General features: G+C 51.3%; 1 protein-coding gene across 7 annotated transcripts in view; it reads right to left on the reverse strand.

Annotated features, from left to right (window-relative positions):
• Window positions 1-17,614, reverse strand: part of FRMD4A (FERM domain containing 4A) — a 614,500-nt gene that overhangs the window by 25,409 nt on the left and 571,477 nt on the right. For all 7 annotated transcript variants that reach the window (XM_042944929.1, XM_042944928.1, XM_042944927.1 and 4 more), the window contains 3 exons: window positions 9,777-9,910; window positions 5,923-6,045; window positions 2,464-2,692 (listed from right to left, as the gene is read on the reverse strand). In XM_042944929.1, the coding sequence (XP_042800863.1) occupies window positions 2,464-2,692; window positions 5,923-6,045; window positions 9,777-9,910 (486 nt within the window). The remainder of the gene's footprint in view (window positions 1-2,463; window positions 2,693-5,922; window positions 6,046-9,776; window positions 9,911-17,614) is intronic.

Genomic DNA, 17,614 nt, shown 5'->3' on the forward strand with positions numbered 1-17,614 from the left:
TCATACGTTTGGGACCGTCCCACATCCTCCTCTTTCTAATCAGAGAGAACACACGGAGTACAATCAAAATGCTGTTTGGCATTTCCTTTGACAGTCCCTGGGGTGGGTCATTAGCTCATCCCTCGCTCCTGACACCGCGATGTGCCAGTCTTTGCGCATCTGCACTCTTGTTTCACTGGACCCTGCCGTGCCGAGCAGCTTAATATCCAGGATAAAGGCTGCCCGGCCTGGTTAAGCCACATCGTTGTCCCGGCCCGATCTCAGGGCATGTTCCAACCCAACCAAAGGCAGTGAACTGCTATGTATTTGGTACACGCGAAACTAGGTAAGGACTTGGCTTTGGTCTTGTGGCAATAAATGTCTTCTCCGTAAACTTCTTAAGTCGTTAGTGGTGAACGCAGGCTGCTAACTATGGCTTGTATCTCTCCAAAGCTTATTTTTATAGGTGCTAGTTAACCATGAGAACGTGCCCAAGAGGGAGCCAGTAAAATAGTCCTCCCCTCTTAACATCTGGGGAAACTGAGGCCACTGAGGGGGAGTGGTTTGTCTGGAGTTGCTCTGTTCAAAACGAGCAAAGGTCCCAGTCTGAAGTTCCAAGTTTAGTGTTTTAGCTCTTGAAATAAAACACCAGGGGTGCCTGTGTGGCTCAGTCAATTAAACGTCCGAGTTTGGCTCAGGTCATGATCTCACGGTTCGTGGGTTTGAGCCCCGGGTCAAGCTCTGTGCTGACAGCTCGGAGCCTGAGCCTGCTTCCGATTCTGTGTCTCCCCCTTTCCCTGCCCCTCCCCCACTCATGCTCTGCCTCTCTTGCTCTCGGAAAATGTTTAAAAAAAAAAAAAAAACCAGAAAGAAAAGAAATAAAACACCAGACTAAGGAACTAAGAAGAACTGTAATTATTCCTCTAATTCAAGTGTGGCAGAAACATTCTGAGGCGGTGGCAAAATAAAGTATATTCTTGAGCACTTAAAAACAATGGCTGCAAATTTGCATGGGACCATGTGCCACTGGGACAGATACTTGTTTAAATGTGAATTCTGTTGTCAGCGCTCACAGAACCGCCCGGGGCCGGGCAGGCCGGGAAACCAGGCTCTTCTGGGGCCGACCAGTGACAGGTCTGTCCCTGTGGTACCCCTCCCAAACTTGGCTCTGGTGACCGTGCTGGAGGTTTCCGCAGAGCTGGGCCTCCCCAAGGAGGTCTCCCAGAGGCCTCAGACGGAGAAAGGCTGGCTGACTGCAGCTCTGTTAAGACGTGGGCAAGCAAGTGACAAAGTCTTGGCCAAGGCCAACAGGGCAGGATGGGGAAAGATGGTTATTCCAAATTTCCTAGAAGAAAGGATTTTTTTTTTTTTTACGGTCTCTTGTTTTTCTAAACTACGAAGTTATTTTATCTGTATTGTTTGGTGGGATGGGGGCAACTGGGGGGCAGAGGCCCTGGTAGAGCCTTGCTTCCCTCGTTTGCCCACATTTTAAGGTTACACAATTGTGCTCTACGTATAAGTACATATGATTTATACGTATGTAATTGTGGTAAAACATACACGCCGTAAAATGTACTGTTTTAACCGTTTTTAGCTGAACAGGTCAGTGCCGTTAAGTATACTTACACTACTGTGCAACCATCAACATCCCTTGAACTTTTTCATTTTTCCTAACAAAACCTGTACCCATGAAACACTAACTCCCCATTCCGCCTCCCCCTCCAGCCCCTGGTCACCTCTATCCCACTTTCTATCTTCCCGAAGAAGTGTTTTCAACATGCGTAAACCATGAAGGAGTATCTGACGTAGGTTTCAAAGAGTTTGCTGACATAGGAAAGAAGGATTAAAACAGTTTGGGGGACTCGACGGCCGTGGGTGGATTCGGGGGGGGGGGGGTTCTTTCTAGCATTTGCCAAATGTAATCACCCGAGCTTCTAAACCCTCCTGACCAGGAGTCGTGACCTCAGGACTCTAGACAATCAGAGTGGGGTGGCCCAGTCCTCCCGGGGTTCGGCTTTGGGACAGGGGGGCCCTTGGAGACAGCCCGTCTGTGGAGGACACAGGCTCGGCGGGGGTGCTGGCTCGCAGCGGACCCCAGCCACCCTCTTTCCTTCCAGACACGGGCAGGGTGATCAGGTGCCTGAGGACATCAGAACCTGGGCAGGCACGGTTAGCTGAGCCTAGCTCCCGGTGAGGGCCGATGAGAGCATGTAGCTCACAGCCGCTGGCTCTCCCAGGGCACAGCGGACAGGGATCCGGACGGCTCGGTTTGTGGGATCCTCTTGTGTGGACCTGAACACGCTGTGTTGTTCCTATCTGGTTACCGGGCCTTATGAGCTTCACTTTATGGACCAAAAATAAGGCACGGGGGGTTAAACAGCTTGCGCAGGTCATGCAGGGAGCCAGCTGTGGACCCGCTCTCGGGGCTGGGGCTGGTGCTGGTGCCAGGGGCCCCTGTGGGGAGCGGGCTTAGTTAGCACTGACCGGCGATGATCAGCGAAGCCCTCTGCGTGGGTTTCTTCCCAGACTTGATGCGGTTCTCGTTGATGGCATTCTCGATCTCCTGCAGCTTCCTCAGTGCGTTCAGATAAGAGGTTTTCCTTTGTTTCTTCAGTTTTTTGCTGACGTTGGGGTCACTGGCGAGGCGGCGGGCGGCCTCTGTAATCTGGGATTGAATGGCAAATTCCCGTTCCAGGCGTTCCAGCTCGGCCTCCTGTGGGAGGGAGACACGGGCTTACACTCAGTGGGACGCGGGGCAGGGGGACCCCGCCTCCCCACCCCTGCCCCAGGGCCAGCGAGCCCTACTCTTTGGGAGACACGCATCCTAGGAAATCAGCAAGGCCCGGGGCCTAGCCCCAACCTCGCCTGACCCTGCAATGGCCCTTCTCCTAAAACCTCTGGCAGCTAGTGCCCGGGGCACCCCCACTTTCGAGATTCTTGGCTCCCGTTACATTTAGGAGACAAGTGTCGGTCTCTACACTGGTGGCATCATTGAGAAGCAGATTCCCCGGCCGCAGGCGGGGGGCCACCTGCCTTGGTTACCACCATCCCCACTGCAAGGTTCGCGGACACCAAGCCCTCGTGGAAATTCGGAGTCTGGTTGGCGCTTCTCACCATCCCGGGCTGGGGGTGCAGTGGGTTCACCAACAGGAGCTCACATGTGTGTGACTCCCCATCCTCGCACTCGTGCCCTCTGTCTCTCGTATTTTGAGCCCTCTGTGCTGGGACGTACCCCGCTCACCGGGATCTCTCTCGGAAGCCCTTCGTGCCAGCTCCGGCCGTGCCCACACCTGCTTGTTCTCAGCAGCTCTGGGCTGGGAGGCGTGGACAGGGGGGCACAGCAGCCCTGCTTCGGGGCGCTCTCCTTCCTCCCCTGGGGCACCTCCCTCTGGCCTGCCGGCTGTGGCTGCCAGAAAACAGCCTGGCGGACGCAGCAGCTGAACGGGGATGGCGTGCTCCCCGCCGCCTCTCCGCTGCTCGGCAGAGGGGTGTTCAAGTACCTGCCCGCGAGGCCCAGGGAGGCCCCAGGCGATCCCCACCCTTGCAAAAACGTGACAGGAAGCGACCTAATCACGTGGGAACCCATCACCACGTCTGTCGGGATGGACAGATCTCTCCAGCTCAGGGCCGGATAAAAAAGGCTCGCCTGTGGGAGGCACGCACCGGGCCGACAGCCTCCATCCAACACAGAACTCTTAGCCGGATTCATTTCCTGTTGAGGGGAGTGGGGCCCAGGAGGGAGGAGGAGGTGAAGATTACACAGAGCTGTTCAGGAGATTGATAAACTCCTTCCGGTTCCTTCCAGGGCTGGCTGCACTTGTTCCCCGGAGGGAGAAGACTATGGAAATGGATTCCCGCCCGGGGTCTTGAAACAAACAAGTCGCCGAGGACAAAGGCTGTTCTGTGCGGGTAACTCCTGCTAGCAGCTGCTCCCGGGTGGTTAGGAGAGCCCTGGCCCCAGACCCGCCCCAGTGTGGGAGCCCAGGACGCGCTCTCGCCCCTTCAGCAGAGACGAGCACAGAGCCGCGGCGCTGCCTGTCCAGATGGCAGCCTGCTGTGTGAACGGGGAGCCAAGTGCGTGGCTGCCTGCTGCGTGAACAGGGAAGCCAAATATGTTCCCAGGAGAGACAGAGGCGGGACGGAGCTGGGGGTGGGAGAGCTCTTCGCTTCCTAGAATAGCTCTGTGCATGTTCGTGCCAACTTGAGGGTACTTCCTTTCACTGATTCTGGACTGATCTATGCAGGGACAGGTAAGGAAGACAGGGCTGCACATGAGCTTCTCAGGAAAGGACAGTCCTCTCTTCCTGGACAGTGTGAGGGAGCCACTGGTGAGAAGGCCCTCGGGGCTGCGGGAAGAACAACGGTGCACTCGCTAAGGTGGGGTCTGCTCTTGTAAGTTTAGTGCCAGGCGTCTGTCCGGCCTAAGGGCATGGCAGTTCCTCAGGCAATCCTGCCAACAGCCGTATTTGAAAAATGCCCAACCAGGTGGTGTCCTGAATCCCACCCACCCTCACCCCCGTCCTGACCCCGATAAAATCCAGGGCCCACCCACAGCCATGCACCTCCGCTGTTTCCTCTCTGCTCAGCAACTCTTGGTCGCTGAGCACGATTAAGCAGGGGTTAAGTAGCAAGTTAAGTGTTTCTCAGGCTCAGAGATGTAAGGATTGGGAAGTTCATCTTCTAGAAGAGCAGCTTGTGATGTGGATGAAGCTTCTGATGTGTCCACCAGTCCCCCCGGGGAGCCGCCAGTGCCAATCTCAGACTGATCCCCTGCTGGCGGCTGCAGGGCACTCGCGTCCCCTCGGGATTCACCCTCACACTCACCCACCGCGGGTGTGACACAAGAATGTGAGCTCCCCCCAATCACTTTTTAGAGTCTGTGCATTTAAACACATACGTGGCATTCCCTCCTCCATTGGATTTGATGCCTGTTCTTTTAAGCCCTCTGTTCAAGAGCATTTTCATCAGTAGCTTCATTCAGAATAAATCTGGGAAGACATTTCCTGGACATGGCCTTGAGGCCTAAAGGTTTGCCTGGCCTTGAATCTCTCTTGGTCTGAGGCTGGATAGCTTATTAACCGGAGGGAGACCCAAGACCCTCCCCCCGCCCCCCTCCCCAGTCCTGACCTCTCCAGCCCCAGCCCCCCACCAACGTTTAGTGCCAAAGAGGATGAAAAAGCAAAGCTTCAGTGGGTCCCCTAAAAGCAGACGAGTGACATTAGGAGGGCCCAGCATCTTGCTGAAAGTCTGGTAGCACTTTTCGCAGCAAGGTGAAGTTAAGGCCACCAAGGGCAGACCCTACTGTCTTTCCCCCCGACAACGGGGTGCCTGCACCCGTTTGCTTCTCTGCTGGTTTTCTTCCACACTGTGCTGGGCTCCCAGTAACAAAGGGTCGGGAAGTCCTTAAAAAGACAGGCCCACGTGTGTGCTGCTGGGATGTTCTCCCAAGCTTAACGTAGCCACTTGTGACAGGCCTATCATGTTCCACACACAACTTCCACAGAAATCAAAATGCTTACTGAGAAGTCCGCGTGGTGCCCTGTCTTCCTTACCTGTCCCTGCATAGATCAGTCCAGAATCAGTAAAAGGAAGTACCCCCAAGTTGGCACGAACATGCACAGAGTTATTCTAGGAAGGAAGAGCTCTCCCGTCCCCAGCTCCGTCCTGCCTCTGTCTCCCCTGGGAGCACACCTGGCTTCCCTGTTCACGCAGCAGGCAGCCACGCACTTGGCTCCCCGTTCAGAGGAGCAAGGTAACTAATCCTAGGGAGGGGAGCCCCTCACTGACTAACCAGCTAGCTTAAAAGGTGAGACACCCGGAGCAAAAAGGAAAAGGCATCTGGCATCAGGGAGAATGAAGAAACGGTGACAGAAAGTCTGGAAGCCCTAACACGTGGGACAAATATGGCTGACGTAGCAGAATCCAACAACATAAAGGACACACCTCTCCTTTGGGCAGGATTTTCTGTTCATCCAGTTTGAAGGCCGTCCCGATTCTTCTGCGAACGATGGGTGGTTCCTCCCCCGGGTCCAAGGGATACTCAATGGGCAGTTTGCCTGTCAACTCCTGCGTACGTGCAAGAGCAGGAGAGAGAAGAGAAATCTGAGGAAGGCACGCGCTTGAGTTCCAGGATGCACGTGTGCACACACACGCACACTGTGGTGCACAGATTCCGCGCACAGATTCGAAACAGTCGCCTTTAGTGACGCACCTAAGAGCTCCTGAAACGCAATTTTATGTCTCAGAAAAAGTGTAAGAACAGTCCTTTCTTTACAGAACCGATGTGCTTTGGGGCGCCTGGGCGGCTCAGTCGGTTGAGCATCCAACTCTTGATTTTGGCTCAGGTCATGATCCCAGCGCCATGGGCTCAAGACCAGCTTCGGGCTCTGCATTGGGATTCTCTCTCTCCCTCCCACCCCCCACCTCTGGCCCTCCCCCGCTCGCACTTTCTCTAAAAAAAAAAAAAAAAAACCAAAAAACAAAAAACCCCAAAACAAACCCAAACAAACCAAAACCAAAACCAAAAAATCAATAGAAACGGATTTCCAGAGTTTCAATAGAAACTGAAACTTTAATCTATGTTACTGTCAAGGGCATTAAAAGAGATCTGTTGTGTGTTCTCAGCTCTAGAAATCTAATTGTGTGAGTATGAGGACACTGAATTTAGTTGACAGGTCACCACAGTGACAATGATCCTGGCTGACGCTGAGGTCTGTGGATGATTCAGGATTAGAACTAGGCTCCATTGTAGGGATGACGTCTGGGAATAAAGACCAGATTTGAGTCAGTGGCTACTCCACTGGTAGTGCCAGGGTATCAACAGCACGGGGTCACTTCCAGGGACCAGGGGAACGCGGGACGGCCGCTGTGCATCTCCACTGCACAGGCTCAGCTTCCAGGCAGAGCCCAGCCCCGGGTTGCCAGTCGTCTGTCCATGTCTACAGGGCACAGAGACTCCAGGGGCCACTCTGATAAGAAGAGCTCGGCGGTCCGTCTGCACAAAGAGCTTTTGTGCAAGCAGCCCAGTACGAGTGGCCGGCGGGTGGGACAGCCCCAGACGTGGGACCCCAGGTGTTGACCCACTTTTTTTTTTTTTAATTTTTAAATAATGTTTCTTTTGAGAGAGGGACCACGAGCAGGGGACGGGCAGAGAGAGAGGGAGACACAGAATCTGAAACAGGCTCCAGGCTCTGAGCTGTCAGCCCAGAGCCCGACGCGGGGCTCGAACTCACGGACCGCGAGATCATGACCCGAGCCGAAGTCGGACGCTCAACGGACTGAGCCACCCAGGCGTCTGGACCCACTTTCTATAGGAGGACTGATCTGGCCTTTCCCCACTGCTATATGTGTGTGTGCATACTTTGGAGTGTATGTGTGTGCACTGGGTGTGTGTGTACTGGTGTGTGTGTGCACTAGGCTGTGGATGTGGATGCACTGGGGTGTGTGTGCGACTAGGGTGTGTGTGTGTGTGTGTGTGAATGTATAAGCACAGGCAGCCCCCTCTCCTGGGTCTCTTTCCTTCTGTGTTCAGGCGACCAGGAAATGAACTCTTGGACTTTTAACTCCTCACTGTACGCGTTTCACAACATAATGGCCAACTACTGAGTATGAAATGCTCTGTGATTTTCTTCCCTGTTTTCTAAAACAGGGAACGTAGTTCAAATGTCTCCAAAGTAGTTTTGTGTTTATTCTGCAACATTTTTATCTGCTTCCCTAAAAGCCTGTCTATAAATAACACAATACACTGGGGGTTTTATATTCTTAGGACTTTCGTTTTTTTACCTCGAAACTTAGAAAAAGGAGGGGAACGTGATTTAACCTGGCCATTTGACTTAGAACCCCGAAGTGTCTGTGGTTTTGCACCAAACTGGATTCAAAAATGAGGCTACTGATTTCCCACCATCCCCTCGAAGGCGTTTGAGTCAAGCCCTCCATTCTCCATGACTCGTCTGATTTCACATGGAACCAGACCCGCACGGGGCAGGGGCGCTTTAACGAGCTGAGCTCTCGTGGAGGGGTCGGCCTGGTTCCTTCTGCTCTTACGTTGCTTACATCCTGCCGCACCGCACGGCATTCGGGCCGCCTGGCGCCCCAGCGGACAAACGGGGCTCCTCGAGATGGAGCTGAGGGTGTGTGGTGTGTGGGACACAGACAAAGAGCGGGGCAGTTACTGAGAAAGTTCTCCCGCCCCTTCGCTGCGGGGGAGTCGGGAGACTGGCTGAGCAAGCACAGAAGCAATCTGTTTCCTGAGAGGTTATTTCTTCCACCCAACTTGTTTGCTGGTGTCGACACTCTAAGAAGCGGGAGCTCGGTTTCCCTTATTTTGCTTTTATTTTAAGAGAGACAGGGAGACCTTTATAATGCATGCTAACCTTGCCCTGACAGGCTTCTCCAATTTTCGGATGCTGATTCCCTGCTGGGTTTAGGGACGTTTCCTTTACTAAAAACAAAACAAGGCTTTACAAATTATTAAATGCAGACAGACACCCAAGCCCATATTTTTTCATTGCTTTCAGCACAGTCTCTATAAAAAGGTTGCTAATGCTAAGACTATCAGGGAGCAGATCCCCTGGCCGGGCCGGCTGCTTTCCAAAGCTTTGCAGTGGATTTGTGCTCATGTGGGTCGGCTTCGAGCAGGCTCGGGTTTAAATCAAGCCAGCGCGCAATTAAGCCAAGATGAAAAGTAATGCGATCTCATTCTATAGCCCCTTGTTTCACTCTTCCTGCGACAAGGCACTGGGGCTGGGAGGGGAGGGGAGGACACTCGTCAGCTCAGGAACCTCTTTTGCTTCCCATTCCGAACTGTTTCACCAACAGAGCTCTTTGTATAAGGGTAAGCCGAGCACGGTCGCCCTCCCCAGGGTGCCCGCATCCATGTGTGTGCGTACGCCCCCCCGCCCCGCACAGTAATGAATTAAACAACCAACTTTTCTGGGGTGCCCGGGTGGCTCAGTTGGGTAAGCGTTCGACTTCGGCTCAGGTCATGATCTCACGATTCGTGGATTCGAGCTCCGTGTCAGGCTCTGTGCTGACAGCTCGAAGCCCGGAGCCTGCTTCGAATCCTGGGTCTCCCTCTCTCTGCCCCCTCCCCGACCCGTGGTCTCTCTCTCTCAAAAATAAATAAATGTTAAACAAATACAGACAGTGGCGGGGGGGGGGGGGCACAGGGCCAAAATCCCAAGGAAACTCGAGCCTGGTGTATAGAGGCTTGAGGAAGCATTGCTTTCCGTACAATTTAAAAATCTCACCAGGCTAAGACTTCATTTAAAGAAAAAGTGAAAGAAACACCAGATCGTGAGTTTTAAAGGGGATCGTCTATCAAGTGAAACCTTGGTTTCCTTGCTGATCTCCACCGAGGTCTCTCAATAGGATTTCCCAAGATAAATGTGAAATATAATCAAGACAAACAAGCGTCACCATGGCCATAAACTCAGGCACAAAAATTTTAGTTACATGGTGGCAAGCCAGTCTCTCCATTGAGGGAGTATCACAGGAGGAGACCCCTTATACACTATGGTGCAGCGAGTACTTACACGGGACTGCCATTACGGTCATTTGGGTTCCAGTGGGGTCCCCTTTAGGATTCGGGCAGAGCCACTTTAATTGCTGTCCTAGTGGTTCATTAAGGCCCACTCCTGTTCGTCACAGAGCACTGGCGGGGCTGTGAGTGTCCCCCATCTGGGGTCCAGGAGAGGTCCCGCCTCCCTCTTATGCTGTCCGTGTGATCCCCAGCTTTGCTTTTTCTAACTCTGTGAGGACAGAGGAGGACACACACGCACAAAACGTGAACTGCTTACAGCTTCTCGAAGGCAGAGCTTTTTCAGTTCCTCTAGCCGCTGGCGGAGAGTTTCTTCCAGAGCTTCCTGCCTGGACTTCAAGGCGGCCAGCATGTCTTTCTTGGCCGACTGAGAGCTATCGGATTCCTGAGAACCTGTCAATAAACAGCGGGGTTAGTAGAGCGGCGGAAGGGGGAGACACATCTGGACCGCGGAGAACCTCCCTGGAGCCCATACTGGGGAGGCGGGTCTCGCCCAGGAATCATGGGAGGGGGACATAAAACAGGTGTTGCCGAGTCCCAGGTGCGAGGAGCCAATTCTTGGCCCTCAGTGGAGTTTACAGCTGCCCAGAGGACTGGCAGGGAAATTTACACCCCTGAAAAAGAAGTTTCTCTTTCTTGATTATCTCAAGATACGTGGTATATACCTGTCTTAATTCACTAGCGTGTTCTGATAGCCTTTACACAGTGAAGGGGGACGTTCAGTCCAAGCCAGTCATTTGAATACACACCTTTAATTTCCTTTTTTCCCTTTAAAAAGTTCAAAGAGGTTGCATGTTGGTCATAAAAAACTTGAAAATCGAGACACGTACAAAAGTAGTCTGTAAGTAAGTCCCCCAGAGATAACCACCGTTACGCTTTTTTTCTTTTGACCTTTTTATCTCAGTGCATAGATTTTAGGAATAAAATTTGATTTTCATTATATATTTTTTAACGTAACACTGGATCACGAGCACAATCCCTCCTGATGAAAGTTATACGTATTTTACCACGCAGGGTGGAAGTATCTGCGTGACGATTCAAGCAGCAGACAGCTAGATATGAAATCTTGGTGGAAGGCAAACTGTGAACCAAACTCGAAAGGAAAATAAGCTAGCATGCCAACCGGAGGAATGTAGGTTGGACCAAAAAAACACTTTCCGGGCCACAGTCTTTGCATTCTGAAGCGGGTTTCCAGCAGTGAAGCTATTCTGCATTTCTACCTTGGTGGGTTCCAACAAGGCCCACCGACGCCCTGGGAATGGAGAAGCTCATAATTACTTTGCTTCTCATGCCCACAGAGACGGACAGGTGTTATCAGGTACGCGCTCCAGGGGCTTGGATGACGACGCCATTTGCGAGAGCATCAAACAACGCCGAATACCTAGGGGTAAGTCTAGTGAAAGATGTGCGAGATCTCTACAGCGAAACTCTACCCTGCGGAGGAACGATGAAGAGGTCTACCATGGTCATGGATTGGAAGCCTGATGTACAGATGTCAGTGCTCCAGGAATTAAACAAGACAATCTTTGCAATCCCAGTAAAAGTTCCAGCGGGATTTTCTGGGGAGAGGTGGGTAGGGATTGTATTTCCATATGGAACATTTTGGGATAATTCAGCGATCAGATGACAGATGTGAGAACAACGCAACTGCTATCGCTAGACTCAACTGTTCTCTTCCAAGGGTAAAGAAAGCGTCTCAGAATCCTGAGTCTAGAAAGGTCTTTCATGCCTTTGTGTCACAAAGCTCTGCTATACTCACATCATCCCTCTAAAGAGACTATTCTACTTTCTTCTTACTTAGTCTTTCAGCAAGAAACCCCATTTTTACCCCCTCGGTTACCCCTCAGTTACCATGCAGGTAGATTCCCATAACCCTAATACTCGAAAAGTCTTATGGCTAAGTACATTTTGACTCTAACTTGGGCTTTTTACTTTTCTCCCCCACCCCATCGTAGCTTGAAATAGAGACGATCTCTCACGGCAGGAATGTACCACCTTTATGCCTCCACAGTAGCTAATACATCTGAGCTGGAACAAACACACACATAAATGTCATCAGCCATAAACTTGGACGCTATAATTAACGTGCAGTTCAGCCTGGTAAAGAGAACTCGTACCTGTGAGCACCTACAAGTTATAGAACCTGCCTTCCAAACTTTCAGTAATTTTTGCAGCTCTTCCCCAGGTTTCGTCATGCTCAGTTGCACGACTCCAAGTTCAATCGGAAACCCAAACAAAGAGCCTTGAATCTTACTAAGGCTCCCATTTCCTCATGGTTGTCAGACATTAAGCTGTTACACTCACGCAACACATCGCTGGGACAATACCGCAGTCTCCCCTTCTGATACGGCTCAGGTTTTCTTACCTCTGTAGGTCAATTACCCTGCGCTCGTCAGTACTCAGCTACCTCTAGGGTACACCCATCCAAGGAAGCACAGCTCAGTCGCCCGGCATCTTAATCTGGTTCTTGTGGCGACAGTCACCAATCAAAATGGAAGACACAGGGACGGACACCTAATGGGCTTCCCTCTGCTCCATCATCTAAAGCGTTAGTAACGATGTGAAGTAAAGGTTGGGAAGAAGTCAGACTTCAGATTTAAAAAAAAACAGGCCTGGGGCGCCTGGGTGGCTCAGTCGGTTAAGCGTCCGGCTTGGGCTCAGGTCGTGATCTCACGGTTCATGGGTTTGAGCCCCGCGTCAGGCTCTGTGCTGACAGCTCAGAGCCTGGAGCCTGCCTCGGATTCTGTGTCTCCCTCTCTCTGCCCCTCCCCGGCTCACGCTCTGTCTCTCTCAAGAATAAATAAATGTAAAAAACAAATTAAAAAAACAGGCCTGGGGAAACCTGGACCCAATTAGATTAAAGGATTTCTAGCTCCAGTGAAAAATTCACTGTTTTCCCTTTCACCCCTGCCTAACCCCTTGATAGGAAATGATGATTTATTAAGTCTGAGGATTCAGTGTGTCCAAGGATGGCAGAAATCACAGGAACGTTGGACTCTGGGAGACAAAGTACAACATGTTTGGATGATCTGGTCTCTCAGCTTTGGTGCTGAATTACAGGGCTCATTAGGGCCACTTAAATTATTATTATTTATTATAATTAGTCCAAATACCAAACCCACATAAGACAGAGTGGATGGCTCAAGAGGCCCTTATCTTTATCTGAAACCACCAACACTGGCTGGCTCTGTTTCCTGCCTTTTTTCTGAAAACTGCCTTATGAGGACTATACCAAGTAAAAGTTTTACAAAGTAACTGAGCTGGCCCTGGACTGGCCATGCAGATTTTTTTTTTTTTTTTTAGCAGTAACTGGATGGTGAGTAGACAGTAAAACAGATCTGGCTTTGATGGGCTCTAAACAGCTCATGAGTTGTGCGACCTTGGGCAAATGACCCGCCCTCCTTAATCTGTTGTAAAGACTAACCGAGACCACGCACATACAGCACTTATCACTGCCTGGAAAAGGTAAGTCCTCAAGATCTCGGGTAGATTTAACAGGAGTGAAACACACAGTAGAACTAGAAAGAAAGAGACCATTGAAACTACCTCCTCCTTCTTGCTCAAGAAAAGACCTCACTCTGCAATTCAGCATACAAAGGCAGTATTTTCAAACTGTGTCTTGAGCCCCTGAGTCTGCAAATTATGCTTCTGGAGCCATTGCACATGGGGGTGGGAACAAGATCAAGGAGATTCCGGGGTTCAGAGGCCCCACTCGAGGCTCCTTGGGCCAGGGAGTTCTGTATTTGTCTGTTTTATGCATTTGAAAAGAGGCTCCCAGGGCATGTTTCTTTAAAGGAAACCCTTCGGGAAGGGTTCTGAGCCTGTGGGGCTGTTACCCGGAACCAGGCAAACATGGCCACCACAAGAAGAAGTGGCCAAGTGCCCGGCGGCAAGGGTACCCAAGTAACAGTACCACAGAGGAAAGCTCAGGGGCATCAGGAGAAGAAGCCCCAGGTCTCTGTGATGCCGAGGGGCTTCTTACCCCCTCCACAGGTGCCCTTGGGCATTCCCTGTCATGGGGGACACATACGAGGGAGGCCAGCAAGAGAGCCTCGAATGGGGAGGGATTCACGGATTCACTCTTACTCTCCTCAAGTGACAGAGAATGACTCTGGAAGAAAGGAAGAAATTCAATCAGGGAAGGGCCTCGGGAGGTCAATGGGAGTCTTACAACAGAAAGGTTCATGAATAAAGAATGATTCTAGATGGAGAAATCATTGACCTGATGAAAGATACAGAAGTTCTCTGTTGCTATGATTTACCCTTTGCTGGTTATCTGAACACCTATGCGCCCTTGCACATGGATCACTCTGAGGTTGCTAGTTTCACCTTTTGGAAGCTATAAAGAAGTAAAGCTGCTATCTTTCAGAAGAGCAGTGATGGACAAGGAAGGACCTGGGTTTCCATCACGTGTCTGCTATGAAATGGTGTCAGACCTCGGGGTCACTAACTTCTTGGAGCCATCATGTCCCCATCCAGAAGATGGCCAACTAACCAACCTCCAAGATGGCTCCAAACACGGGGAATTTATTACTTAACAAACAGCTTACTTAAGTACCTCCCTCTTGTCTCCTTCAGTCCTTTCCTCAACTGTTACAAAAGTAACCTTACACACAGTGTCAACCTCCCTCCTCTTGACCAGCCCCACCTCCGGATAAGACAAACACTAGGCCAACTCTGGTCCCACGCTCAGTTACTGGAAGGGAACGTCTAATTATCAACCAGCGCTGAAAGGGCCCGGTTACCTCTCCATCTCATCAACAGACCACAGCACACGTGTATAAGTTTGGATGCTAAAAAAGCAGTTACTCAGAGCCATCTTTGGGATCAATGAAGCAGGAGGGTGGTTGGAACCATCCGAGAAGAGCAAGGTTTCAAACTTTATGGGTCGACAAAACAGTAGCCAAGTGCTACTTGGAAAGGGCTGTCCACACACATGATGAATCTGTACGGGAGCAAAAAAGAAAGCGGCGGCGATGGGAGTGTGTTTTGAAAGAGACAAGTAATTCGTTAACACCCGGTTGTCCAAAGTTTGAAGCAGCACCACGCTTCTGGAAGGGGTGAGGTGAATATTCTTCAGAAAACACACTCAGAAGACAGAAGTAGAAGAAGACGCAAGTCTACAAACCAGTGGGTGAGTCAGCAGGTCTGGGCTTGTGTCCCAGCTCTGCGACGCACTAGCTGCCGGGCCTTGGCAACGTGACACAAGGCCTCTCAGCCTCCGATTCCTCCCCTAAGATACAGGAACGGTAAGGGGACCTTCTTCACAAGTTGGGGGGAACCAAGGAGAGAATGCCTCAGACATGCTGAGAGAGCTTAGAACACAACAGATGCTACAAGAGCATTAGTTTTTGTACTCAACAGTGTTCCTGGCCTTCATGGGGAGTTGGCACGCCAATTGGACAAGGGGAAGGCTAGTTAGCGGGTAGACAAGAGGCGGGCAAGGCTGGTGGGAGGCAGGTACTACCACTGCCCTGTCCATCAGGACACTGGGGGGTGAGGGTGAGGGGTGGGGAGGGAACCAGGGAGGGAGTGGCTTTTCACAGACTCCTGACAGAAGTTTCCCCTGTGCTACAGTTCACACAACCCTCACCAAAACATCATCCCCGTTTTCGCAGAAGAGGTCACTAGGACGTAGGGAGGCAGGGCTGGGATTCCAGCTGGGTGGCTCTGTTTGGTCCGCCTCACACCCGGAAGGAAACGGTAGGGGTGCAGGAACTTTCTGTCTCGGTCACTGCTGGGCTGCTGCAATAGGAGAACCGTGTGGTGTGCAATCATATCTGCCTTTCACCCCTAGACTCTTTCCACATCCCGCACGGATTAAAACGCAGGCCGCAGGAAGGGGGAGAAGGAGCCGAGGGGTTCTTCGGATGAGCCACCGGAGAGCAAGCATCGGTGAGCAAGGCGGGGGTGGTGGTGGAGGAGACAGGTGATTCGATGTCACCTGAGGCCCGACCCTCAGAGAGCACGGGGTGGGGTGGGTGGTGAAAAGCTGCCTACGAGGAAGAGGCCGGAGATCAGCAAGGCCACCTGAAGGAGAGAGGGAACAGCATATGGGGAGGGAGCCCTCACCTCAGGGCCAACTAGGTAATCCACCCAGGAAGCTATCACCTCCAGTCTAATCAGCGGAAATGTTCTCTGTGCTCCACTGCCAGCGAATCAGATCAGCACCCCAGGGAGCCTTCCTGGTTATTGCTGTCAACTGTATGTTTGCAGGAGACTAGACTGAAAACACAATCTTTTGGGTTGGGCTATTTATTATTTTTTATTTTACTTTTTTTTATGTTTGTTTACTTTTGATAGAGAGAGCACAAGTGGGGGAGGGGCAGAGAGAGAAGGAGACCCAGAATCCGAAGCAGGCTCCAGGCTCCGAGCTGTCAGCCCAGAGCCCGACGCGGCGCTCGAACTCCAAAACCGCGAGATCATGACCTGAGCCCAAGCCAGACGCTTAACCGACTGAGCCACCCAGGCGCCCCTTGGCTCTTTTACTATTATGTTTCAACCTGAATCCAAAGAATTTTGATAGAAACAGGTCACTAATAATTTAGGGATTAATTTAGGTGGGGGAAGAGGGAAAAACCGGACCTCACAGAGGACCATTCCTATCCATCCAGCCACAGCCAGAGAACCTGCCTGATGCGTTCAAGGCCAGAAAGTCGCTTTTGGTGCCTATCTGGGAATCTTCTGAGGGCCTTACTGATACCATGGGACCAGTGCCGCAGACGTTCCCGGCAGAGATGTGGTAAAAACCTGTCCCACGGCTCTGGAGGAACAGCCTCCATCACTTTCTTACTTTCCAGCCGGGGGACACCTCACCCGGTGGGCAGCCAGTTGCCTGGGGCAGGATGTGGGGGCGGGGAACGCCAGCTCCCCTCCAGCCGGCAAACACATGCACGGATATCCTCGTTCAGCTGCGATGGAGAATTTGCTCCAATCTTTCCAAAGACCCTGGGCCACTCGGCACCGGATGTGAGTAACCATCCCCTGAAGAACACATTGTCAGGAACTGTGGCTCATCTCTTTTTTACACAGATGGGATCCTGACTAAGAGCCCCCTGATCTCGGGAGACAGAAGGGGTGCTTTCCTCTTTGAAAAGAGGGGAAATTTGAAACAGTCCCCCCAGGAAGAAAGAAATCTGTTATCCTAAAAGGAAGGGAAGGAAAGGACAATCTGTCTTGTTTCAGTCTTCAAGGAAAAAGAAAACGAAGAAGCGTATTCCCAGCCGATCTGTTAAAAGCCGCAAGGCAAAGTTTTGGCTGACACCTCGGGAACAAATATGAGGGAGAGGTCTCAACTCTTCCTCGTGATGAACAGACAGGCATTTTCCTTTTGAGTCCTCAGTTAGGAGTTCCTGACACAAAAGATGTCCTGAGAGGCCATGGGAAATGCTGTCGCACTGCAGATTTTTCGGGTTAAACGTGTGATCTCTGGAGACCATCTCCAAGAATTAAATGGGATGTTTAATGTGAAAAACATATGCCTGGACAACTTCTCATCGGGCTCAGCAATTATAGTCCACCTGAACGAGTAGTGAAATGGAAGCACCTGGGTGGCCGGTAGGGATCTCTTCGAGAGTTTTACCGTGTGGCCATTTCACTGCTCAGTGGCACTTTCGACAATGGGTAGAGAGGACAAATATAATGGGGGGGGGGGGGGTGCTGAATAGTTGACTATAAAAATTAGCAGGAGTATCTAATAAAAATATTAAGTTCGATATCCATTTCAAACTACTGTTTATGGGTAACTCACATGGTTCCCCCTTTCTCTTATATTGTGAAATGAGGGGCTTGATCTTTCCAGCTCCCAGACTCTAATTCCGCGGCGGCATCGAAAGCGCTGGGCTCAATGGGAACGCAGTGATGTCTATGAGGGACCACAGGGATATTTATTTTCCAATGTTTAAAATTTCAGCGCTGGAGAGGAGCTTGCTTAGGTTATACGTGCTTACTCTGCTCTGGGTCTCTTTACTCTTTACTATTCTTTTGGTACTAATACCCAAGGGCAGAAAGAGATCACTGTAAATGACTTACTCAGGCTCTTTTCCCCTAACAGGCGGGCAGAAAGGGACAACCGGTCTCCCTCCTTTCTCAGCTTTG

Source organism: Panthera leo, chromosome B4 (assembly GCF_018350215.1).
Source record: "Panthera leo isolate Ple1 chromosome B4, P.leo_Ple1_pat1.1, whole genome shotgun sequence".
Classification (NCBI taxonomy): Eukaryota; Metazoa; Chordata; class Mammalia; order Carnivora; family Felidae; genus Panthera; species Panthera leo.